Source organism: Lissotriton vulgaris, chromosome 11 (assembly GCF_964263255.1).
Source record: "Lissotriton vulgaris chromosome 11, aLisVul1.2, whole genome shotgun sequence".
In the NCBI taxonomy this organism is placed as follows: domain Eukaryota; kingdom Metazoa; phylum Chordata; class Amphibia; order Caudata; family Salamandridae; genus Lissotriton; species Lissotriton vulgaris.
Window position 1 is genome coordinate 1,073,495,407 of NC_141699.1, and position 26,429 is coordinate 1,073,521,835.

Below are 26,429 nucleotides of genomic sequence, written 5' to 3' on the forward strand. Positions count from 1 at the left end.
AGGCTGCACAGCCCCAACACAATTTGAATCCAATGAATCAAATTCATTTATTTATTCTCATCTGTTTCCTCCTTTATTTCACCATACTTGTCATCCATTTTACTCTTAACTTTACACGCCATGATTTTAATCCGATCACCGTTTATGCAGTAGAGCAAGCCGTTTTCAAATAATTGGGAGATTATGTGTTGGGACACATTTGCATGATGAAGACGGGAGGGAATTTAACATAGGCTCTGGGTATGTGGTAAATGAGTGTATAATATGCTTTGGTAAATGAAATTACAGTCCAGATACGATGCATTTCGTTTTTTGTAATTTGAGGAATGTTTCTCATTGAATAAATGTTGTATTAGATAAAGGTAGTAAGCTAAATTATAAAATATGTACTTCTATTTTTAGATGTCCCTGACAAAGGGAAATGTACTTCCCGAAATGCATTGGGTGATTGGATTAAAACCATGGCGTGTGAAACCCACTCTATACTCCTGTGTCTCTGTGAACTTTAATGACAAGCGTTATTTGGATAAAATGGATTGAACTAAAGTTAAGCGTAAAATGGATGACAAGTATGGTGAAATAAAGGAGGAAACAGTTGAGAGTAAATAAATGAATTTGATTCATTGGATTCAAATTGTGTTGGGGCTGTGCAGCCTGACGGAACTGAAATGGGTTCCTTTTTGGGTTAAAATTAATATGATGTCAGCTACTGTGCGATTTTTCTATCTCTGAGAACATCAGCTTCCTTGACAAGCCCCCCGCTGAGTATAAACTAAACCAGTCAATATTTTGGAAGGTGTTGGTGTGGAATTGTGTAAGATTGAGAAAAATGTCATCTCATCTTTTGACTGTTGTATTCATCTCTCTTTCTCTTTATGTTTAAATCATTTTTATTGGAGCAACACCAGAAGAAGGAAACAGAATAGACATTGCATAGAAGGTGCAGACGGCTTTGGCCAGAGGCGCACACAAGGCACAAATTCTCTCCAGGTGATATTCTAGCAGAAGTCCAGTCCGCAAAGATACACAGATAGAAGAAGTGTTGCAAAACGAGATTGAACCCCCCCCCCGGATCCCCTCCCCCCTGAGCCCTCCACCCCTAGAACCCCCCTCCCTGCCCTCCCTTCGTCCAGTGCTTCGGTCTACCCTATTCCTTTCTTCCTTGCCGCTCTCCAGTAAGGAAGCCTCATCCGGAGTCCATTCAAGATGCTGTCCCTTCAGGTGTCGTGAGCCGTAAAAGGCAAAGGTATCTCGGGCAGGTGAGCTCTCTGAATTCTGTGACCAGCAGGGACTGGAATGGCTGCCAAAGGTCGTTGAACTGCTCTATATCCACAGCTACCGTGAGTGACAGTTTCTCCATGCCCAACACATGCCATAATCTATGTAACCACCCTGTGATGGAGAGGAGCGTGGCGGTACGCCAATGTGTAAGGATATTCTGCACCGCAGAGCCTAATGCAATAGCAATCTGGCACCCCCTGCGGGATCTTAGGGGGTACATCAATCAGTTCGGTAGTCCCAGCAGTATGTATGCGGGGAAGCGCGTTAATTCGATGTTGAAATGAGTGTCAATGTCATCTATCACCTGTTTCCAATAAGATTGCAAAAGCGGAAATTCCCACAGGATATGCGTTAGTGTGCCTACTTTCCCACAGTCCCTCCAACAGATGTTATCTTTACCACGATCCATTTTGTGTATTCTTTCGGGCGTGTAGTACCAATAAGTTGATACCTTAGTCAGTGTTTCTGTGAGTCCCATATGGTATGCGGAGTGACGCGCCCTGTATGAGATCTGATCCCATTCTTTATGACTCAATGTCCTGCCCAATTCCCGTTCCCAGCGTTCTCTACCTGAGGTGTAAAAATGTGAGGATGGAGGTTGCAAGAACTTATAAAGGTCTGATATCAACTTCGCGTCCGAGGTACGAGATAAGAGCCATCTTTCATAAGGTAGGAGTTTCCTGTCAGCTGTCTCCCGCACCTGCGGGTGTAACGCCCAGTGGCGGACCTGCATGTAATGCAGTCTGTCCATCTCCGCCAACGAGTATTCCCGTCTGAAGAGCGGGAAGGGATTAGCGCCCTCTGGGCCATATACATGGAATAAGGCCCGACACCCCGCCGTCCGCCAGTGTGTAAAGGCCCCTCTTTCTAGTCCCGGAGTGAAGTCTGGATTATCGACCAGAGGAGTAAGCGGCGAAGGGAACGTGGTGAGTCCATGTGCAATGTTAGTGGCGTCCCACACCTGCAGGGGAACTCTTGTGATAAAGGAGGCATATAAGTTAGCGGGACAATGAGCTTTACGCAGGAAGGGTATTTCCTGCAGGGGTCGACCCGCTACTGCTTGGTCCTGGAAGAGCCAGTGCTTGTCCGACTCCCACCTGCTCCATTCCACCAGGTAACGCAGTTGTGTCGCCTGGTATTTGCGCAAATCCGGTATCCCTAGCCCCCCAGCCTCTGGAGCTAGCGTGGATAGCACTCTCTTCAGTCTTGGTTTCTGGCCCTGCCAGATAAACCGCGAGAGGTCCGCCTGCGTTTGTTGAATCCACCCCTTAGGTGGCTGTAGCGGTAGAGCCCTAAATAAGTAGAGAATTTGGGGCAGAACAGTCATTTTAACCGCCGCTATTCTGTCCAGCCAAGAGAGGGTGCCGCGACTCCAACGTCCCAGTTCCTCCCGATTCTTCCCACTAGGATGGTATAGTTGGCTGTGATCATGGCTGGTAGGGTGGGGGCCAGCTGGATTCCGAGATATGGCACTAGGTCCGACGACCAGTGCAGGGGAAAGAGGTCTTGTAAGTAAGCTTTGGTGGACGGCGTAAGCGACAAGTCTAGGGCCACAGATTTGTCCATATTCATCTTAAATCCCACAATGCTGGCGAAAGCGTCTAATTCCGCTACGCAGGCCGGGAGAGCTGTGCTCGGGTTGTCCAGGGACAGTATGACGTCGTCAGCATAGAGGCTGACTGCATGATGGGAGCCGCCAAACTTCACCCCCATCACAGCAGGATTTTGATGTATCCTCTGAGCAAATGGCTCCATATATAGGGCAAAGAGCAGGAGTGACAACGGGCACCCCTGTCTGGTACCTCTCTCAATGGCGAAACTCTGTGAGTTATATCCGTTCACACGCACCACCGCCGTGGGAAATTTATAGCAATTAAGTATTAGGGAGCGGAATTTCTCTCCGATGCCGGCTTTCGTCAGGGCGCGTTCTAGGTAAGGCCAGTGTATGCGGTCAAACGCCTTTTCGGCGTCCACTGCCAGCATCATTCTCTCACCGGGAATCCGGGAGGCTTTTTCAATGAGGTGGACGATCCGTTTGGTATTGTCCACCGTTTGCCGTCCGGGGATAAACCCCGCCTGGTCCGGTTCCACGAGTCCCGGTAAGTGGGGGGCCAATCTAGACGCTAGGATCCCAGTATATAGCTTAAGATCCACATTTAAAAGTGATATCGGCCTGCAGGAGCCGCACTTAGTCCTGTCTTTCCCCGGCTTGGGGATGACCGTAAGTGAGGCCCGTAAGAGGTCAGGTGTAATGGCGCCAGGTGCGGAGAATGAGTTAAAAAGGTGGGTGAGGATCGGTGCCAGCGTCATACAGAATGTTTTGTAGAAGAGGGATGTATAGCCGTCCGGCCCTGGAGCTTTACCATGCTTGAGTTTGGCGATGGCGGAAATCACTTCCTCAATTCGGATATCTCTATCCAGGTACTTCGCCTGTGAGGGGGCCAGAGAGGGGAGAGTGACCGAATCTAAGTATGCCGCTGTGGCGAGATCATCCGGGGGGTCACCCGTGTAAAGATCTGCATAAAACCTGCGGAAACTATCAGCTATTTGGGCATCCTCCGTGACCATTGTCCCATCGGGTCGGAGATCTCCTTCACCAGCTGCTGTTGGCATGCCACTCTGAGCTTATTCGCCAGAAGACGCCCATATCTGTCCCCCCCTGTATAGTAAGCATGGCGCAAGCGTAATGCTGCGTACTCCGCGCGGTCCATGTCCAGGGCCGCTAGAAGTTTTCTCGCCACTTTGAGTTGTTTCCAGATTCTGGGAGCCCCTGTTTGTTGATGCATTTGTTCGAGTTTGTGTACCCGCTGGGTGATTTTGTCCTGTTTGCATTGCCGGCCTTTATTTTCCGCAGAAGAAAGGGCTCGGTGTTAGCGTTATGAGAGAGACAGTCGCGGATAGTGTCCGTAATGCGTTTCACTACTGTCTGCCGATGTAGTAAAGTGTCCCTAAGGCACCAGACCCTAGGTGGGCAAGACGTCGGCGGTAAACAGAGCGTGGTGGTGACCGGCGCATGGTCTGACAGGGAGATAACTCCCATCTCTGTAGCAGTAGCTAAAGCGCATACCGGCTTAGTGACCAGGAGATGATCTATCTCGCGTATGTTTTGTGTGCATTGGAATAGTATGAATATTCCCTATCGGTGGGGTGTGTGCGGCCCCACAGATCATGAAGATCCAATTCTGCTATCTGGTCTTTACACCCGGTCGAGAACGCCCCCGTTTGCGGAATGCATTGTGCGGACCTGTCCAGGACCGTCTCAAAGACCATGGTGAGATCCCCTCCAATAATGACATGTCTGTCTGGTGTGGCTGTGATGTCCATCAGGGCCGACCTTAGGAAGCGTTCCTGTTGCTCGTTAGGGCTATATATGGACCCAACCGTAAATGTAAGACCTCCTATCTTAAATCTATATGCCAGCAGCGTCCCCTTTTGTTCTGCGCATTTGTGTAGGACCTCGCCCTTGAAATGCCTCACCACCAGGATCGCCACCCCAGTTGACTTGTTGGTGCTAGATGAGAAAAGTTGTGTCAGGAATTTGTGGGAGCGTAACCTATGGCAGTCGCGGGATAGCAGGTGGGTCTCTTGTATTAAGCAGATATCCGCTCAGGTGCTTTCTAAGTGGGATAGTACAGCGCGTTGCTTAACCGGATTGTTCAAACCCCGCACATTGAGGGTCAAAATCTTAAAGGTTGTGGATGGCATGTAGGATAGTGGAAGCAAAAGCGTTGTTCCTCCGTCCGGGCGGAGCAAGGTGTGAGATCACAACTGAGGCAGCGAAGACCTGCATGGTGCACTGGGCAATCGTCTCCGGGTCTGGCCCGAGATGCATTTTGGAACGGCGTCATCCTCAGACCTGTTGCCATACACTGAGAGAGCGCTGTACGGGTGCATCTTGAGATCTGTGTGGTGAAGCATCTCCGGACTCCATGTCTTCCGGTAGCTCAAGCTGCAGTAGGGCACACGTGTCGCTAAGAGAGAGGAGTTGGTGTAATTTCCCCTGCCATTTAAAGATGAATCGAAATGGGTGGCCCATGAGTATGGCACCCCTTTGTCACGTAGGAACGTCGTGACCACTCTGAAGGCTCGACGCTTCTGCAGTGTGATCGCTAATAAGTCTTGAAACAGGGCGATGGAGTCGCCTCTAAACTGCAGTGGTTGCTTCTGACGGGACACCTGTAAGATGAGCTCCTTCAGAGGGAAGTCCGGAAGGTATGCCAAAATGTCTGGTGGCGGGGCCGGTGCGCGCCTCGCCATGCCCAGTCTGTGCGCCCGATAAATACGGATGGCGAAATCAGGCATTTCCCCCAAAATGTCTCTGAAGAGGTCCGGCAGGTAGCAGGTGACGCTATTCCCCTCTGCTTCACTGGTATATTCCGGACTCGGATGTTGTTCCTGCGGGAACGGTTCTCAAGGTCTTCTGCGTGGGCCTGCAGGTCCACCTGTTGTTCCTGAAGGCGGAGGACCTCCTGCTGTAGGCGCTTGGAAGTCATTTCGGAGGGTATTAAAGAGGGATTCTAGGAATGTCCTCGTGATGGGCGCCTCCTCGCTCTCTTGCTGCTGTTCTGTGGTATGGGTCGCGGGGGGGCGGGCGTCAGGGCTTTCCCCCCTTTTGGGGTGGTCTTGCTGAGCATGTCAGCGATGGTGCGGTTGCCCCTACGGCTTGTGTTGGACATGCTGCCTGCCAAGTTCTGAGCCTTCACCTGTAGCAGAGTTCCTGGTCAGTGACGTACCCTTGCAGCTTTGTACAGACCCCACTGTGTCTTGTCCGCTCCAGAGCCGTGCGGCCGCCACTGTGAAGAACCGGCTGTTCCCCCAATGTGCTTGCAGAAGAGCCCTGGGTGTCCCCGAGAGTGTTGGCCACCCCCCCTCTGGCACCAGCAGGTAACCCCTCAGAGCGGAGTCGCCCAGTCCTGTGCCCTTATATCTCGTACCGTGGGCAGATTAAAATGGTCCCCGCTGGGGCCAGGGCTATGGAACGTCCCGAGCCCCTCCCGCTTTCCGGGGATCGGGCAGCGGCCCCACACCTAAGGGGCAGCAATGCTCCGGCCAGCCGCCGCTGGTATTTCAGGTCTTCACCCCTTTCTCACGGCCAATCTTAGCCACCCAGCTGGCCAGTCCAACAGGTCGGTGTGTTGGGGGGCCTCTCCAGTTCCACACCCCTCCTAGACTCCAGGCGGCTCTCTGATAAGCAGATGTGCAGGGGGTACGGGGCAATCAAGGCAGCAGCGCCCAGCCAAGTGCGCGGCCTCCACCACCTCCCCGACTATGCTACACCGTCCTCAGGCCCAGCCGGGCCCTGCACCGGGAGCTCGATTATGCCCCCGACCCTCTGCTATAGCCACCCTCCGTGACTCTCCTCACCTCCGTCTGCGGACAGTCGCTGTCCGGGTCCCGGGTGCTTGTGTTGCCCTCCTTAACTCTGCCTCTGGGAGTGTGTCAGGTGCTGCGACTCCGTTTCTCCTCCTCCGGCAGTCGGTCTGGTGCGATACTGGGGTCCCCGGCCTCCCAATCTCTGGCAGGCCTTTCTGATCTCGCCAGGGCACTTCGGGTCGGAAGGTGCTCACCGGGCCTTACCTCCCGCTCCTAGAATCGGCCCGGCCACGCCGCGGTGGGGGCGTCGGCCGCACCCTCCTGCTAGGCCTAAGACCAGGGCCTCGATTTTCGCCATTCCCGGCTCGCTTCCCTCCGGTCTTGCAAGCAGGCCGCAGCAGCAGCCTGCGCTTCTCCGCCTCCTTCTGGGATCCGGGCCACCAACCGCTGGGCTTCCCTGGAGGTCGCTGTGTAGACAGGTCAGCCCTTACCTCCAGACCAGTCCGCAGTGCAGGCTCCGACTACCCGCCTCGGTGAGGCCTAAGACCAGGACCTCGATTTTCGTGACCCACCGCCGGTCCTCCTTCTCTCCACCGGTCGGGCAGCTGCGGTGTCAGTCGGAGCTCCTCTCCTGCTCCACTCTCGGGCCAGTGAATAGCAGGGCCCCCCCCGAAGTCGTCACCGGTGGCAATCTGGCTCCTCAACCAGCCGGGGCTAACAAGATGTGGGCACACAGTCAGTCACCGCGTCCGGGCGGCCGCCATTACAGAGATCGCGGCCAGACAACACCTCGCTTGTATACTGACTCCGGGGACGACGTCGATCCGGAAACCACTCCCAGGGATCAGCGGCCGCCCTCCAGTACCCCACCACCGGAATATGTGACCGTCTGGGGGGTAAGAATTCTATTTAAGGGGCTTTCAGGGAGATCGGGGCAGGGAGCCACCGAGACCTGCATCCGATCAGGCCGCCATCTTGGCCACGCCCCCCTCTCTTTCTCTTTAAACGTATATTTGATCCCACTTTCTCATCTAACTTCTATTTTTATTTTTTATCTTTCTATCTTCTCTGTCTTCGGTGGTGTGTTCCCTCTCTGTTATTTTATCTATCATTGCCATTGGCCTTTATTTTGGCCTTACACATGTTAATCTCACTGAATGCAATGTCAATGTACGCCATGATATATGCATGAATGGCAATGTCAGTATCAGTAAAAACCATGTCAATGTATGCTATGAAAAATGTACGCATAATAATGAGAATGTCGGTAAATATAATATTAATGACCTCCATGTTATATGTGCATGTAATAAGTAACTCATATAATTGCTGTCTAATTTACCCCACCCATCAACCCCAAGTCAGAATATGTCATCAGACAGGTGCTGTGAGCCAAACCAACGCCTTACGATTGATAGGTCACAGTTGGGGCTACCCTTAACCCGAAGACAAATGCGCAAACAGGATAAACCCTGATTAATCCCACAGATAGGCAGTAACACTACAAACAGGTCCAATGAGATTGACCCCAATAAAACATGTTTGGCCTAAAGCGTGCTTTCCCAAAATACCACAAAGTCAGATGCCACTTGTAGTTAGGAACACTCAGCCAATCAGAAAACAGCCTGCACAACACATGCAGTGATCAAGGCTCCCTATGATGGCTATCTGGACAGATACCCACGGGCCCACTCTATCTATCCATGAGGTTGAGAACCACCTGTGCACCCCCTTATCAGATGGTTGTATTTATGGTTCATGACACTAGGCCTGGATCTACATGCTTCACAGGAATGTGTAAGTACTTTGAGACTGTGGTCAGTCACAACTCTTTTGATGCTCTTCCAGATGCTCTGCATTTAATTAAACCTACCTGTTCCTGTTCTGCCAAACTCCCCTTGTCTTTTCAATTTTTCAAGGTAAATTCATATCCGAGCAACACACATGTAATATTAATATTAGTGCTGGTATACCCTATTTGGGTAGCTATGTGCTCTACAAAATTTATTAATAATAATAATAATAATAATGTTCTATCGTCTTCTGTTGCAGTTTTTACTATACATTTGTGCTTTCGTGTTTTAGCATACTTTCTCTCTGTTTTTTTCTTACTCGCTCCTCTCCATTTTCCATTCCTGTTGTACTTTCCTTTCCTTCTTCCTTTCCTTTTTAAGTGCTCTTTCTCCTTTAACTACTTCCTCATTTCATTGAATCAGTTTCTCTCTATGTGGGTATTAATCTTTTTCCTAATTTTCTCTCTCAGTCTGTAACAGAAAGCTTATTCCTCAGCTTTTCTTTCACAAGTTTCATTCAAGTTTCCGTGCACAAGTTGCTCCCTCTGATTAACCACTCACTTACAATATGAAGTCATCTTAACACTCACCCTGCTCCACGAGCTGACTAGTTTGCTGACAATGACATCATTTGCTTCAATGAGCTGATGGAATTCTTTATCGTCTCTGGAGAAGCGGTGTCCAAAAACCACAGCAGAGATCACATTAGTGACAGAATGGACGACCGGCGAAGACGGATCCAGGCTTTTCCCTGCAGCAACAAAAAGAAGCGACATAACTCACTCAAATAAGTTATCGTAAACCAGAGAGCTGTGGGGCCCACGGCTGATCATACCCGACAAACTGAGGAAAGCAACACTGGACAGGAATGCTTTTCAGAGTAATTTAAGAGGTTATTTCAAGAATTCAACCCCTCTACTTTTTTTCCAATATTTAGCTATCAGCGTTATTCTCATGTTCTCTCATGTGCGAGGACATCCTACTAATGGGTTGTGAGATTCCAAGTGTTCAGCACTCACCAAGACACTGATTACTATTTTTGCAATGAAAAGTTTGTTTCCCAAGCCTCCTTGACTTTGGTGGTAGCTCGCTTTGATCAGTCAAGGTCGGTCCTATAGGATATAGAGTGAGGCTAGCGTTTACATTCATTACATATCGGATGCAGCTGAAATAAAGATTGTAAGAAAACATGTGTATTGTTATGTTATGTTATGTTATCAGTTTTGTTGAGCGCGACAGCTGCCCCAGCAAGGGGGCGTCCCGGCGCTAAGAACCAAGCATAACCGCTGAGGAGGGGGGGGGGGGGGGGGGGGGGGGGGGGGGGACGGGACTACAGAAGAGAAAAGAGGTGCGTTTTTACTGCTTTGCGAAAGGCGGACAGATTGGTAAGGCCACGGATGTGGAGGGGCAAGGAGTTCCATAATTTTGCTCCCCTTAATCTGAAGGAGCGACCTCCGATATGACAGAACTTCGTGCGGGGGACCACTACAAGGTGTTGACCCGTGGAGCGAAGATTGCGTTGGGGGGTATAAGGTGTTAGCAGCGATCGGAGAAGTTCAGGGCCATCAGTTCTAAGGATTTTAAAGGCGATGGTAAGAGCCTTAAACTGAATGCGAGCTTCCATGGGCAGCCAATGGAGCCTCTTTATGGTGGCTCTGGCCGAGCATCTTCTGGGCAGGCCTACAATTGCCCTGGCCGCTGAGTTCTGGATCCGTTGGAATCTGGATATCTCAGCTTTGTTAGCGCCCAATAAGAGGACGATAGGAGGCATATTTACAGATGCCTCCTACTTTTTGCCCCAGTTTGACTACTAGATACTTGTTTTCGACTCTGACAGTGCCCTGGAGCCTGCTGACCAGGCCCCAGTACCACAACTCTTTCCCCAAAACAGATATTTGTCAATTGGTAATCTCAGATGGCATAAAACTGTAACCTGCTTATAAGCCCCTAATATATGGTATCAGTGGTACCAAGGGCATGAGTTTTAAAAGGGGCACCAGGGCTTCAACACTGTTTGTGCTACCCTGATTGAACCAAGTAAACTCATCACAACATGCCTGCCAATGCAGACTGCAGGAGCAGTCCAGACTGCTTGAACTCAACTTAGCCCTCAACATGTGTGGCAACGTCAATTGCACTATTTTTAATATATACCAGTCTCCTCTAAGGAAAGCCTCCTAAAGACCAGGAGGCCGGGTATAATATGATAAAGGTGTGGACATGTAAGTGCAAGCTTATGTGTCCCTAGAGTGGCCTTTACTATTAAAGGATACTATAAGTGATAGGCGGTCCTTAGGATTACATGGGCTGGCACACCGGCAAACCCAAGGTTGGCAGCTTCATTACTGTACTGCTTTATATATGTCATGTTTTGTATCAAACAACATGCCTCCTCACCCCTACCACTATTCTTGTGTTGAGGATGATGTGGCATGCACTAAGGTGGCTGCCTTGGAGTTTGCCCACACGGTTGACCCAGCCTTTCCTGTTAGTTGGGTGCCAGCCGGCGCTAGCTTCAGCCAGGACTGGAATCTAACCCCCTGCCAGGAGGTCACATCTCCCTCTCTAGCAGGCTGGCAAGTGAAGTGGAACATCAAGGTGGTGAGCCTCAAAGGCTACACCGACTGTGATATGCATCCAAGCTAACTTCCAAAGGTGAAAGCAGCCTTCCACCTGTCCACAGGTACATTTGCACTGGGGGAGGCGGGAAAATTAGATAATCAGAATGTGTACACATCCAGAAGGCAAGCTACACCTCTAGGGTGGGGTACCTGGTTCCAGAAGGCAAGCTTCACCTCTAGTGTGGGGTACCTGGTCTATACAGTTGCGGAAGACTTTTGCCATTTTTAAAAGTGATGAAATAGTGGTGTTAGTGTAGAAAAGATGACCTAGACCCCTGGATCTGGTCACTTCAGGGGCGGATTAGCCATTGGGGCTAGTAGCCCAATGGCCACTTGCACCCACACCTCTAATGCCCCTAAATCTATGATCTTAAGACTACCCCTGACACCAGAACCTCTGCTCTGATCCAACATGCATCAAAACGGACAAAGAGGAGACTGAGTCTGTGGCAATAGGATTTGCACAAACTAAAATAGGGACACTACACTTGTGGCAACACTTGTGGAACTGCAAGATCGAGGCACGTCATTGGCTAAAGATCAGTTCCCTAGACAGAGGGATCCCTGTGAGAGCCAGAAGCAATGTCAGACTCCCTTGGACCAGTAGCACCAGTCCCCTGCAACCGCAAGTAAAAACAACATACCGGAAGCAAAGAATCAGGTCCTCCGAGGGATCGCCCAGAAGAAGATGGTCCAGTACATTATGGGAATTAAAGTCCATGCCCTCCACCAATTTGCAGGTAGCTACCATGATCCCCCAGACCTCTGGACGTCAAATTAGCTTTCTACTGGGCTTACCGCTGCCAATACTTAGTGGTTGTCAATCCGACAGCCACCACCTTTACTTGACGCTTCACTCCAAGGCAGCACCGCAAGACCTTCTTTCAACGTCAACATTGGCTTCTTTGTCAACATTTTGCACTCTGTCCCCCTCCAGCACTGTGTAAGCTGTAAAAAAACAGCAGTCATGTGGCTCCAACTTCAGCACCAGGGACTGCCAGGGCAACTCTTCACCCAGGCTACTCGAGCAAGGTAAAATTGAGCTGACTGTCATGACTTGGTCCTGGAACCCTCATCACCTTTACCCTCCTCGCAACTCACACAACTGGACTTGCAACTGACTGCTTGTCAATAGTGGTTTTCACCATTGACTCTAATGATAAAGTTTCACTGTATTATGTTGCACTGATTTTACATTTCTTCTAAAATTTAGTTGTATGTATCTCATTCAGTTTGCTTTGGGGTCTAAATTAAGATCAAATCTGTTTTATTTTTATAAGTTTGTTTTGGATTTCTTTCGAGTCTTGTTAATTATTGATCGTCCATATTGGTACTCTGAAATGCTTAACACATGTTCCTCTAGTAAATCCTGACTGCTCTTTGCCACTAGTAAATCCTGACTGCTCTTTACCAGAACTGAGCTAAGGATTTATTATTGTGAATTCAAGGGCCATCTTTGGATTTTGTGAGAGTATTGCATGGTGAAGCCTAACCAGCAACACCACATAATACTCCACCTTCCTACAAGATGAATGTCCAGAATGCCTTTTATGTATTGAAGAAAATAACATTTGAATCAGCATTATATATTAAGCGACTGCAGCAAGAAATAGACACGGTTGAGGCTACCAGATGGGCGTGGTAAAAAAATAGCGAAACAAGCAGGAATGAAAGAACTTTATGCTCCATCCATGCCGCTGGGTGGAAATCCGCTGTTGTCTCCGCTCACAGATAAGGTAACCACTAAGTGGGCGGTAGCACACGGACTGGTGACAGGTGGAGACTTGTTTCCGGAAGCCACCTTTCTAGCATTGCAAACTATGTGCAAAGAACGGACTCCTACAGCTTCAGACACCTTATTATTTTATCAGCTACGTGCTGCCTGCAGAACGCGATATGTAACTTTTCCCCCAGGAACCGCAATCCCTCCCAGCATTGGAAAATGTCCTATCTAACCCATCTCCTAAGAACCTGATTACGCGCATATACAATGAAATGCAAAAATCATCCCCCATAGCACACTACACCTCGAGGGCGGAGTGGGAAACTGATACTGGACTGACCATCTCGGAGAAAACGTGGTTGTATTGCCGCTCACAGCTAGAATACCTATCACCGAATTACCGACTACGGTTAATACATTTTAATTTCTTGCATAGAGTGTATCGCACACCTGTGCAATTGCACCGAAAGGGCCTCTTGGCAGACACGTGCTGCTGGAGATGTAGGCATCAAGACGCTACATTCCTACACTTGGCATGGTCCTGTAACCCGATAGCTCAATACTGGATGGAAGTGGGAAGGCACGTTGGAGACGTTCTAGGCACACAAATAGAACTCACACCGCTGGTTGTACTGTTGAGTCGTGTGCATAAGCTTCCAAAGCCGAATTGCAGGCTGGCTTCTATGCTATTTCTATTGGCTAAGCGGCAGGTGGCGCTACATTGGAAAAAAGCTAATCTTCCCACGGTGAAAGGTTGGCTGCACTCAGTCACCTACTGCAAGGACCAACTGACACGATATTGGGAACAGATGCCAACAAGATCTTGCCCAGATGAAATATGGGAACCCTATGTAACGTGGTTGCAGACGGGGGATGCAGACCATTGCCAGTCAGAAACAGGTTAATCCTTGTGCGTGCTGAGAGGAGCAATGTAGCATGGGTTGTCGGTGGTTAATGCTAGCCAGTGTTCACTGGCTGCCTGTTGTAATCGTACTGCACAGAAAGTTATATAGGATATAAATATGACACATACATCAAACACACTCAGTCGAACTGAGTTAGAACTTATGTCACATTTTGGGCAGTTGAAGGCAGAGCAAAGTTTGGGGGGGGGGGGTTCAGGGAAAAAGTTTTTCACTATCGGGAAATATGATGCAAAATGTTATCTTGGTGTTATCCATACAATTTTTTGATGAATGTAAAAGGCACTGATACTATTTTCCACCAGTACATTATATTGTCAAATTAAATTTGCTGCCGGACCCCCGGGTTGTAGGCCATTCAGCTGTGTACCGGATACATTCATGATCTTCTTTCTTTTTTCTGCTGCCGGCCTCAGGGTTGTAGGCACACTACAGCTGCGTATCGCCTTAAGAATGCAATAAATTCTTTAAAACTTAAAAAAAAAAATTAAAAAAAGAATCAGCTATATATATATGCTCCTGGGCACCTGCGTATGGGCTGGTGGGAGGAGCAGGTACTCCATGGGCCAGAAATGGACAAGTGGTTGTCGCTCATAGTGACATGGTTACGGTATATTGATGACCTTTTTATTCTTTGGAAGGGTAATTTAGCCTCTGTGACAGAGTTTGTCGATTGCATCAGTTCTTACAATTTGAATCTACTATTCACAAGCAGAATCAGTGATACCAAAATTGAATTTTTAGATGTGAAAGTAACAATTAAGGAACAAAGTCTCTGCACTTCCATTCACTACACACCAATAGTAGGTAACACAACACTGCATACAAACAGTTCACACCCACAACCACTCAAGAATAGCATCCCTTATGGCGAGCAATTAAGGGCCAAAAGAATTTAAGACTCCAACAGGGAATATGAGTAAGCTGAAAGAGAAATTTGTGCTAGACTAACAGATAGAGGATATCAAAGTCATGTTTTAGCACATGCCAAACTTAAAGCCAGTAAAGTGAGAAGGACAGATCTTCAATTTAAAAAAATCAGAAGAAGAAGGGAAGGTGCAGCTTGTAATTTGGTTTATCACCACATATAATCCACAATATAAGGAATTGAGGAATGCTCTAAATAGGCACTGGCATCTGGTCAAGCAAGATCAACCACAGGTAAAGATATGCCTCATAAACCCGATTTGACAGACCGACGTTCACAAACAATAGGGAATACATTAGTTAACACCTACACTGTCACACAGCAACAGTGGCTTAGTTACACCTATTGAAGGGTTCAAGAAATTTCCAAAATGTAAGGCCTGTCAGCATGGCAAGAATGTAACAGAGGTAACAACTTGTTTGGAGAGCACTTAAAAATTTCAAAAGTCTGAACATGTGGTATATTTATTGGAATGTCCATGCCCTAAAGATATGTCGAGATCACCAACCTAGAGGCCCATAAGTGGGTCTTACAACATTTGCGTGCAATTAAGAATGCAGACACAACATACCCAGTAGCTCAAAATTTCATGGAACACAACAATAGGGACCCCTCCAAATTGACATATTGTATCTGAGACTCGGTTGTCAAAACCTTGAGAGGGGGGATAGAGAGAAAGCCCTGAGACAACTCGATTGCAGATACATTTTGAGAATGGGTACAAATAAACCAGTAGGCATGAACATCGATGAGTATATATATATATATATATATATATATATATATATATATATAATTTTTTATAAAGAGGTGCCTATTAGATGTCTCTCTCTTACAGAATGATTACAAACTTAAAGTCCTTATTTCTCTGTGTTCTTCATTTGGACTCTGCTTGTTGATGATCTGTGCATTGCAGTTATATGCCTATAAAGTATTTTAATAATCTATGTCTTTTTATTTTTGTTGTAGGTTATAGAGATTGATTACCCAAAGATACTGTCTAAAGAGCTAATATATCTAGGGCCAGATGTAGGACGGCAAATACCGGTCGGTAACAGCCGATTTCGGCCGTTACCGACCGGTATTTGCTATTTGACATGTATGGGGCCTTATAGTTACAGAATCAGTATATTTACCGATTCGGTAAATTTACCGATTCTGTAAAATACTGAATCGGTAAATTTACTGAATCGGTAAATACATATGTAGGTGGCACTTTAAACAGTGCCACAGGCCCTTACCGTTTCGTTATTTACCACCAAATACTATTTGGTGGTAAATAACAAATACCTGTGTACATGCACATCTGTGCATGTACACCTGTGCCATGTGGCACACAGAAATACCCTAAGGGCATGTATGTGTGTCACATGGCACACAAGCCTGAATCAGGGGTGCAACAGGGTGTCAAAGTGACACCCTGTCCCCCTTGCAAAATCGGTAATTTTACTGATTCGGTAATTACCGAATTATACAGATTCTGTAAAAATTACCGATTTTTTACCTACATCTGATTTACCGAATCTAGAATACCGAATCGGTAAAATTCGGTATTCTAGAGTCGGTAAATCAGATTTACCGACATCAGGCCCCTAATTCCCTATTTTCAACTATCATTTTTTACTTTTATTTTATTATTTTTATTATTATTTTTTGTTATTACATTTCTTTTTGGTATACACGTGTCATAAGTAATGTGGTGTGTGTATAAATAACGGAGTTGGTTATTACATTTCTTTTTGGTATACACGTGACAGTGTTGTGCACGTGCTACCTTAAATCAACTAATCTACAGCTATTTTCAAAATTTACTTTTGTCACAAAAATGAGTGTCTATATGGGTTATTGATTTGTTGTCTGAGAATCTATATGGGTGCCTGAGTGTCCGTGTGGGTGGGTAAGAGGGTATGTAACTCTGTGCATAGATGTTTCACTGGTTCTATGGATTCAAAAGTGCATCTGGGAAGGGCTGTATGGGTGAGTTAGTGTGTGTATGGGTGTGTTGGTGATTGAATGAATGTCTCAGTGGTATACATGTGAGTAACTACATATGTTTAAAGGCAGTATGTGTGAGTGTTGGAATATATAAATGACTATATGTGAGAGTAAGTTATTTGAAGAGTGTGTGAATAAATGAGTGTTTGCTTGTATTAGTGATTGTATAAGACAGTAAGTATGTGTTAGTATATGCATAAATAAGTGATGTGGTGTGTTTATAAATAGAGGAGTTGGTGTGTATAACTGTATACATGAGTAAATTGGTATGTGATTTATTCTTTGCATGACTGACTAGGTGTGTAAGTAATGTGGTGTGTGTATAAATAACGGAGTTGGTTATTACATTTCTTTTTGGTATACACATGACAGTGTTGTGCACGTGCTACCTTAAATCACCTAATCTACAACTATGGTCAAAATTTACTTTTGTCATAAAAATCTTTGTCTCCTGGCGTCAACAGTCGTGTACCTAATATTCCGAAGGGGATGTCCTTGGCATATGCATGGCTGAATTTCAACTATAATCTCTGTTTGTAGCTTTGGTGATACGTTTACAAGTCTTTTTTTATGTTTTTCACTTTTGTCAGGCAAATATGCAGGACAAGATGTTCCTGATTCATATATTGTGACCCATGCCCAATGGGGCTGAATTTACTTAATTGCATTTCAATTCTGCTTGTTTATTTATGATAGGATTTGTACTGAACAACCATTCCATGTGTAATAGCCTTAATTTTTGTTTATAGACATGCATTGTAAACATGTTCTAAAATGGGCAACTATTTTACTCTAAGACTGATTGCATAGAATATGCCGCTTTCTATGACCATGATGCGTGTAACTTTCTTTATTACTTAACTTGTGACCACAGCAGCATTGTGAACAAGGTTCAAGCCAAAATGCTTAGATGTTGTCTGCCTTTGCTTTAAGAAAATTAAGTTGTTGGAGCTGCACATATATATATATATATATATATATATATATATATATATATATATATATATATATATATATATATATATATATATATATATATATATATATATATATATATATATATATATATATATATATATATATATATATATATATATATATATTCACTGAAAAAAACATAGGTTTTACAAACGTCATAGTTAGGAATTAGCATTTAAAAAACCTTAGAAATTCACAAAAAAAACCATAGGTTTCAGGGACGTTATAGTTAGTTGAAAATTTGACTCATATGAAACCAGAGAAATTCGCCTGTTATAGTTAGTTGAACTAACTATACCTCGCGCGCCCCCAATGCACTGGTGATGACGTCACATATTACATCACTCATGACATGGTCAGTGATATCACTGATGACATCTCAAATGACATCACTGATGACATCATCCAGTGAATGTGTATTTCTGTAGAGTTTAAATATTTTTCAGCTATATCTATGCCAAGGTGCATTGAAGAATGAGTGGATTTACAAGTGCCTGAATAAATTAGTTAGTAGGTGCGTGACTGACTGTATAAGTGAGTGATTAAACGTGTCTTACTGAATGCATGGGTTAGTGACTAAACTGTGTGAAAGTCTGTATTAGTCTCTTAGTTGGTGTGTAAGCGGCTGCATGGGTTGGTGAGTAGCTACTTGAGTGTCTATATGGGTTATTGATTTGTTGTCTGAGTATCTGTATGGGTGCCTGAGTATCCGTGTGGGTGGGTGAGAGGGTGTGTAACTCTGTGCATAGATATTTCAGTGGTTGTATGGATTCAAAAGTGCATCTGAGAAGGGCAGTATGGGTGAGTTAGTGTGTGTATGGATGTGTTGGTGAGTGAATGAATGTCTCAGTGGTATATTTGTGAGTAACTACATATGTGTAAAGGTAGTATATGTGAGTGTTGGAATATATAAATGACTATATGTGAGAGTAAGTAATTTGAAGAAAAGAATGTGTATATAAATGAGTGTCTGCTTGTATTAGTGAATGTATAAGACAGTAAGTATGTGTTAGTATATGCATAAATAAGTGATGTGGTGTGTTTATAAATAACGGAGTTGGTGTGTATAACTGTATACATGAGTAAATTGGTATGTGATTGATTCTTTGCATGACTGACTAGGTGTGTGAGTAACTCTATGGATGCGTGGCAGAGTGTTACTGTATGTATAGGTGTATGAGTGCATATTACAGTTCTGTATTGATGAGTAACCGCATGTATAAGTGACTGGATGTGTGTATAGACACAGGAAATAGTGGGTGGTATGTAGTATCTGGCATTTTTGTGTGTATGGTTTCAAAATAGGTAGTCTGTATTTTAGAGTGCGTGTATCAAAGTTTATATTAGGGCATCAGTATATGCATCAGATTTTCATGTGGATGATGTCATCAGTGATGTCATTTGAGATGTCATCAGTGATGTCATCAGTAATGTCACTGAACATGTCATGAGTGATGTAATATGTGACGTCATCACCAGTGCATTGCGGGCGCGCGAGTTATAGTTAGCTCAACTAACTATAACAGGTGAATTTCTCTGGTTTTATATGAGGCAAATGTTCAACTAACTATAACATCCCTGAAGCCTATGTTTTTTTAGTGAATTTCTAAGGTTTTTTAAATGCTAATTCCTAACTATAACGTCTGTAAAACCTATGCTTTTTTCAGTGAATTTCAAAGGTTTTTTAAATGTTAATTTCATAATTTAATGTTTATAAAACCTATATTTTTCTATTATATTTTTTAATATTTTAGAACTATACTCTTTTTTTTTAACTTTAAAAATTATGTAATATTTTATATCTTCCCAAAAACACATGTATCTTTTTTTTGTTGTTGAGAAAACTGCACTCCCATACTGGTAGTGTACCAAGCTCCATCAACACGCAAATCCCATCCACCATATTGCTAAACTCGTAAACAATGCTCATTTTGTATCCGACGGGTTCGTGGCACCGCGTCCCGCATAACATCACATACACATGAAGTTGCCCCAGCTGCTACTTTGGTGTCTGACGGGTACGCAGTACCAAGCCACGTGTTACATCATGTATGTATGGGGTGGCGCCAGCTGCGCGTTGCGTATGCGACAAGTGCACGTCGCCAGGCCCTGTGTTACATCGCAGGCGTATGGTGTCGCGCCGGGTACTCCAATCCCTCCTTTTTTTTGTCTCAAAAGTATATCTAAATAACTTCTACTAATGAGCGTTATCAGTGTGTATGACCTAGGCTCACTGCTGATCCTCCCACCATCCGAGCACATTCACATGTGTGCGCTTCGCAATAGCAACACTTTCAATAATACCGCACACCATTGACATGCTTGTCTGTGCATATCCACAAGCTTGACAACGACGTGATGTAGGCCATTCAATGTTTTAGAACAGCATCTCATTAGCGAAAGTTGCCGCCCTCCCTGTACATGCTACCTTAATGTAAATTGTGTATTCTGCGACATCAAAACTGCAAAAGAAACACACATAAGTACACCTCCTGGCCAGGCATGAACTGAAGAACGCCCAGATCCCCGGAACAATTATTCACACCCCTACGCTGGCATGGTGTACGCAATCCCAGCCCACTTTGCATACGTATAAATAGGATAACGACAACGCCACATGTCCCAGTTCTTTCACACTGCCTCAGGTGATATGGCCGCATACACCTCGCATATCACAATGCGCAATAATAAAACAAGGGATCCATGAGGTGTACACCGTCTTGGCACTCAACACTGGCTCTAAATTGTGAACCCTACTGCCAGTCGTGTTTCGAAAGGGATCTATGAGGTGTACACCATCCTGCAATCCACACTGCAACTGAATTGTGAACACTGCTACCCGTAGTGTTTGCACAAACAACAATGACAGCAGGTGAGCAGTGGGGCCTTTGTGCACAGCGGCTCCAATAGAGCACGGTGCTGCGGGAGGGGTGGGCTGCATCAGCCTGAGTGCACAGGTGCGAACAAGCGAAGTTGCCCTGTGTAATGATGTGATCTCTGACCTCATTCAGTCACATGTCTGTCTCATTTTAAGGACCTGCTGCACGAACTGTAGGCCTCAACCAGTGGGCAGCGGTGCCCTACAGACATGTGGCCTTGGCTTTTAGGGCACTGTAGTGAGCTCATTACTAAGTGTACATGCACACAGGCTTCCGCCACTGCATTACATGCGCACATTATGCTTCTAGCATACGCTCTGTTCCTTTGAAAATTGGTATAACATATTAATAATTAACCTTGTGTATTCTCGTGTACTCCAACTCCTCTTTGAACCACGATTACCAATAACAGTTGGTAGATCGTACTTCAAAAACGAAGGATGCACTCAACTGGTGTTTTCTATTAAGCTTGAAATAAACCTTCATTACCTCCACACGTTTCCCCCATTAAATTATTTCTCCCTTTTCAGACACTGAATTAATTGACCCAAAATGGGCGGAGTGGTTGCTCACCCCGTAATGATGCCCTGGGAATTCTGATGCCTTCCATCGTGGTATCAAGACATCGTCCCTGACTGGAGACCTGCTCTCCCACCCTACAAAAGTACCCCGTACTCGGAGCTTGCACCAGCACATCGTTGGACACACCGATGGTGGTAGGTGAGCAGTGAAGTCTGGGTGCGCAGGACATACAAATGAGCACAGTGCGGGGGAAGGTGCTGGGGTGCAGCACCCTGGGTGAACAGGTGCAGGAAAGTGATGTTCCCGTAGCTAATCATGTAATCTCCGGCCTCATTCATATGTTTCATTTTAAGGACTTGCTGGGCCACATTCTTTCTCGTGGACCCCAGCGTCCTAGACAAACGGGTGACGGGAGGTAAACACTGAGGGCTGTGTGCAGTAGGTCGATGCTCTGTCTCCTCCTCCCTCTGTACTTTTGACTCTCCCTCCCCTTCTCCCTTCCACCCACTCCCTCTCCCTCCCATTCTCACTATCTTCCTTTCATTCGGACTACCTTTCTTTTACTCTTCTACATGGCACACATACTTATGTTTCATTTTTGTCTTTCAGGTTTTGTACGCTGCTTCCGGAGGAGTCTCACACACGTATTTCATGTTATACTGTTATTTGTTCTAATAAACTTGTGTTTCCAAATATTTGTTTTGTTTTAATAAAGGTTATTTTTTTTCCAATAAATAAGTGAGTGTATAGGTCTTCTTTTTCTGACAACACTTGTCTGTAGTTTATTGTGAAAATCGTCTGTTTATAGGAGGTTATGATGGAAAACATTTGTTTTTTGCGGTGCACCTACCAAATATAAACCAACAGATTATTACATAAATGAAGCCTGTGTAATTCTACAACAGCAAGGGTTCCATGCCTGTATCACTTTATAACACGATTAGTACTGCCTGTGTGATTACAGAACCAATAAGGCACTGCCTAGGACCACCAAGGTTTCAGGGACTGCAGAGGCCCACCTTGTATATTTAAGTAAAACCCTGGAAGGTGGCGATCCCCGGACTTCAGTTGGCCTCGAAGCCCCCAAACAATTAATAAACAATACCCGGGAAGGTGGCGATCCCCTAGGCTGCGAAACATCTCTGTGCCCTCCTGCGCCTAATTTACATGTGACATTAAGATCCCCAGTCCTACAGAGAACCCGCAATATAATATTAGAATTGGCCACGGAACATTACCCACCAGGGGCCTCATTTAAATGAACGGGTGAGACCCAGCTTCTCTTTTTGTTCATTTTTACCATCCGGATCCGCTCTATTAAAGGGATACAAGGTTTTCCTCCCCTCGCTTCTACTAGTCAAACAAGAATTTGCTATCACAGGGAGGAAGCCATGTACCCGCCCTCTAATAGCAAATATAAATGTCCTGCGGATGCACACCCCGGGACATTGTATGAGCTGCGCCTGGGAGGTCGCGCTCCCCAGGACCATGATGCATTGGTTAGTATAAACGCATACTAACACTACTGACACACATGTAGTACAGCGACCAGAGTGTAGTGAAGAGGCAGAGAAAGTGCAAAATCTAAAAATATAAATCCTACCAGAGGTCGGATGACATAGTTCAATGAGCCGCCGACCCTGGGATGAGTAGAAACAGCTACACGAAGAAAACGGGTCTTCAGCACAACGCAAGCAACTTTGAAATATTGGTGAGTGCTGCCTTCTTTTTACCTTCTCCTGCTCTTCGCCAAATTTATGTCGTGAAGAGGCAGACAGCAGTGGATCCGATAAGTAGATTTATTGCAGTAAAACAAGACACCTTAAACAGCCACCAACAGGAGCAGACAACAAGGCAACCGTCTTCTCCAGCACTGGGCCCAAACTCCCCAAGGTTCCCCTCATGACAGCCCTACATTCTAACATTACATACTTACATTCTAGTAGAATTACATACTAACATTCTACTATGACTAACATTGGAATACCACACAGAGCACATGACTTTACAGGAATGAGCTCATGCTTTCATCCAAAAGTCTTGAGACCGGTACGGGTGAGTAGTTCTCTTCCCACTACCTGTATTGTATAAACGCAAACTAATACTACTTTCACAGGTATACTACAGCCCTGAGAACGCATCACTTTACAGCAATGAGCTCACGATTTAAGTTCATGGTTTAATCCCCAAGTCTTCATACCAGTAAGGAGAAAGTAGTTCGCTACCCACTTCCTATATACTATAAACGCATACTAACACTACTTACACAGTTACACTATAGCGGCTACTATCCTACAGCGCCCAGAGCCCATCACTTTACAGCAATCACCTCGATTTGATCCCCAAGTCTTCACACCGGTAGGCGTGAGTACTTCGCTTCCTGCTTCCAGTATAGTATAAACACACAGTAGCAGTCAGTAGTTCGCTTCCCACTCCCTGTATGGTATAAACGCCTACTAACACTACTTGCACACATATACTACAGTGCCCAGAGCCCATCCCTTTACAGCAATCACCTCGGTTTGAACCCCAAATCTTCACACCAGTAGGCGTGAGTACTTCGCTTCCCGGTTCCGGTATAGTATAAACGCACAATAGCGATCAGTAGTTCGCTTCCAACTCCCTGTATGGTATAAACGCCTACTAACACTACTTGCACAAATATGCTAAAAAGACCGGAGCACATCACTTTACAGCAATGAGCTCACGGTTTAGGCTCTCGGTTTAAGACCCGAGTGTAGCAGCATATCATCTCAGCACCATGTCAATCAATCAATCAATCAAGGCATTTGTATAGCGCGCTACTCACCCGGAAGGGTCTCAAGGCGCTGGGAGAGAGGGGTCCGTTACTGCTCGAAAAGCCAGGTCTTGAGTTGCTTCCTGAAGGAGAGGTGGTCCTGGGTTAGCCGAAGGTGGATGGGGAGGGAGTTCCATGTCTTGGCTGCCAGGTAGGAGAAGGATCTTCCTCCGGTGGTGGCTCTGCGGATGCGTGGAACGGCGGCGAGGGCAAGGCTGGTTGACCGTAGCTGGCGGGTGGGCGTGTAGAAGGTCAGGCGGTTGTTGAGGTACTTGGGGCCCAAGTCGTGGAGAGCCTTGTGTGCGTGGGTGAGGAGTCTGAACGTGATCCTCTTGCTGACGGGGAGCCAGTGCAGGTCTCTCAGGTGGCCGGAGATGTGGCTGTGTCGGGGGAAGTCCAGGACGCATCGTGCGGAGGCGTTCTGGATGCGTTGGAGTCTTTTCTGAAGTTTGGCTGTGGTTCCGGCGTAGAGGGTGTTTCCGTAGTCCAGTCGGCTGGTGACGAGTGCCTGGGTGACCGTCTTCCTGGTTTCGGTGGGGATCCATCGGAAGATCTTTTGGAGCATGCGCAGGGTGTTGAAGCACGAAGATAAGACGGCGTTGACTTGTCTGGTCATCGAGAGGGAGGAGTCCAGGATGAAGCCCAGGTTATGTGCGTGGTCCGTTGGCTTGGGAGTGGTGCCCAGGGCAGGGGGCTACCAGGAGTCGTCCCATGCAGAGGGCGATGATCCCAGGATGAGGACTTCCGTCTTGTCTGAGTTCAGTTTCATGTCACTCTGAGCAACACCGCACTTTCAGAACGGTAAGACTGACTACTTTGCTGCACACTCCCCCACAGAGGTTACAGTGCTCCTACCCTCATTTCCTACTATTTTCGTCCTTTTTTCCCCGTACTCGCTTCAACAGAATCACAAAATGGCGGCCAACACTTCCTAGTTGCAACCGCTTGCAGCGCTCGCAACCAATAAGCAGCAAGTTTGTGCTTGTAACGCCTCAGTCAAGCAGATGGCAGAATTCCCAAATATCGGTATCTGTAAATGTTGATATTTCTCCAAAACTACTGAACAGATTTACACCAAATAAACAAAAGCGTGCTTTCTAGACCAAGACCCTTCTCCCTGCCAAATTTATGGTAATTCCGTTTACCCATTCGACCTGTAGCCTTGTCTAAAGTTCCCTATTAAAATTAACATGGAGAAAACACGTTTTGGGGCCCCTTTAATCTCGGCCCCCCTTGATCAATCACCCCCAAACTTTCAACATAGGAGCTGACATGAACAAAGAATTAGCTCTGAAAATGTCATGAAGGTTCATCAAATAACGCCAAAGTTATAAGCACAACAAGAAATGCTCTTGCTATGGAAACTTGGACCTAACTATAACTACCTACGGGCGACCGCCAGTAGGTAATATATATGTATATGTATATGTATATGTATATGTATGTATATATATGTATATGTATGTATATATATGTGTGTATATATATATTCACTGAAAAAACCATAGGTTTCCGGGGCGTTACAGTTAGTTAGACATTTCACCGGAGAAATTCGGCTGTTATAGTTAGTAGAGCTAACTATAACTCTCGCCCCGCAAAGCACTGCTGATGATGGCACATATTACATCATTCATAACATGCTCAGTGACATCACAAATGACATCACTGATGACATCATACACGTGTCTGAGTGTTTCTAAAAATTTCAAGAATGTTATATCTATATATGCCAAGGTATATTGAAGAATGATTGGTTGTCTGAGAACCTGTATGGGTGCCTGAGTGTATGTGTGGGTGGGGGTGTGTGTGACTCTGTGCATGGATGTGTGAGTGGGTGATTCACTGGGTATATGCGTTTATGAGTACGTGTGTTAGGGAGTGTATGGGTGAGTATGTGTACGTATATCTGTGTTGGTGAGTGAATGTATGTGTTAGTGGCATATATGTAAGTAACTACATATGTGAAAGGCAGTATTTATGAGTGTTGGAGTATATAAGTGAGTATATGTGACAGTGATTGATTGTGACTGTGGCTGCATGGATAAGTGTGTGCTCATGACAGTAATTGTTGAAGACAGTACGTATCTGTATGAATAAGGGAAGTGGTTTGTGTATAACTGTATAGGTGAGTAAATGGCAGTGTAATTAATTTTTTGGGTGACTTACTAGGCTTTTGAGTAACTCTATGGGTGGGTGGCAGAGTATGAGTGTCTATATGGGTGTATGAGTGGATATATCAGTGGCTGTATTGATGAATGACTACACTTATGAGTGACTGTATGGGTTGGGTGGATGTGTGTGTAGACGTATGAATCACTGAGCGGGTATATACTAACTGCTATTGGTGTGTCTATGGTTTCGATACTGGTAGTCTGTATTTTAGAGTGGGTGTATGAAAGGTTTTATTAGGGTGTGAGGAGGTGCATCAGATGATCAATTGGATGATGTCACCAGTTATTTCATTTGAGATGTCATCAGTGATGTCACTGAGCAATGCACTGCTAATGACGTCACACATTGCGTGTGACATCATTAGCAGTGCATTGCGGGGGCGCGAGTTATAGTTAGCTCTACTAACTATAACAGCCGAATTTCTCTGGTTTTGTACAAGTGAAATGTCCAACTAACTATAACATCCCTGAAACCTATTTTTTTTCTGTGAATTTCTAAGGTTTT

The 26,429-nt window shown here is 45.7% G+C and overlaps 1 protein-coding gene across 1 annotated transcript in view; it reads right to left on the reverse strand.

The window, feature by feature from the left end:
* The window catches only part of LOC147684129 (cytochrome P450 2J4-like), a 63,661-nt gene that overhangs the window by 16,521 nt on the left and 20,711 nt on the right, over positions 1-26,429 (reverse strand). The window contains exon 4 of the mRNA XM_086944514.1: positions 8,978-9,138. Coding sequence (XP_086800640.1) covers positions 8,978-9,138 — 161 coding nt within the window. The remainder of the gene's footprint in view (positions 1-8,977; positions 9,139-26,429) is intronic.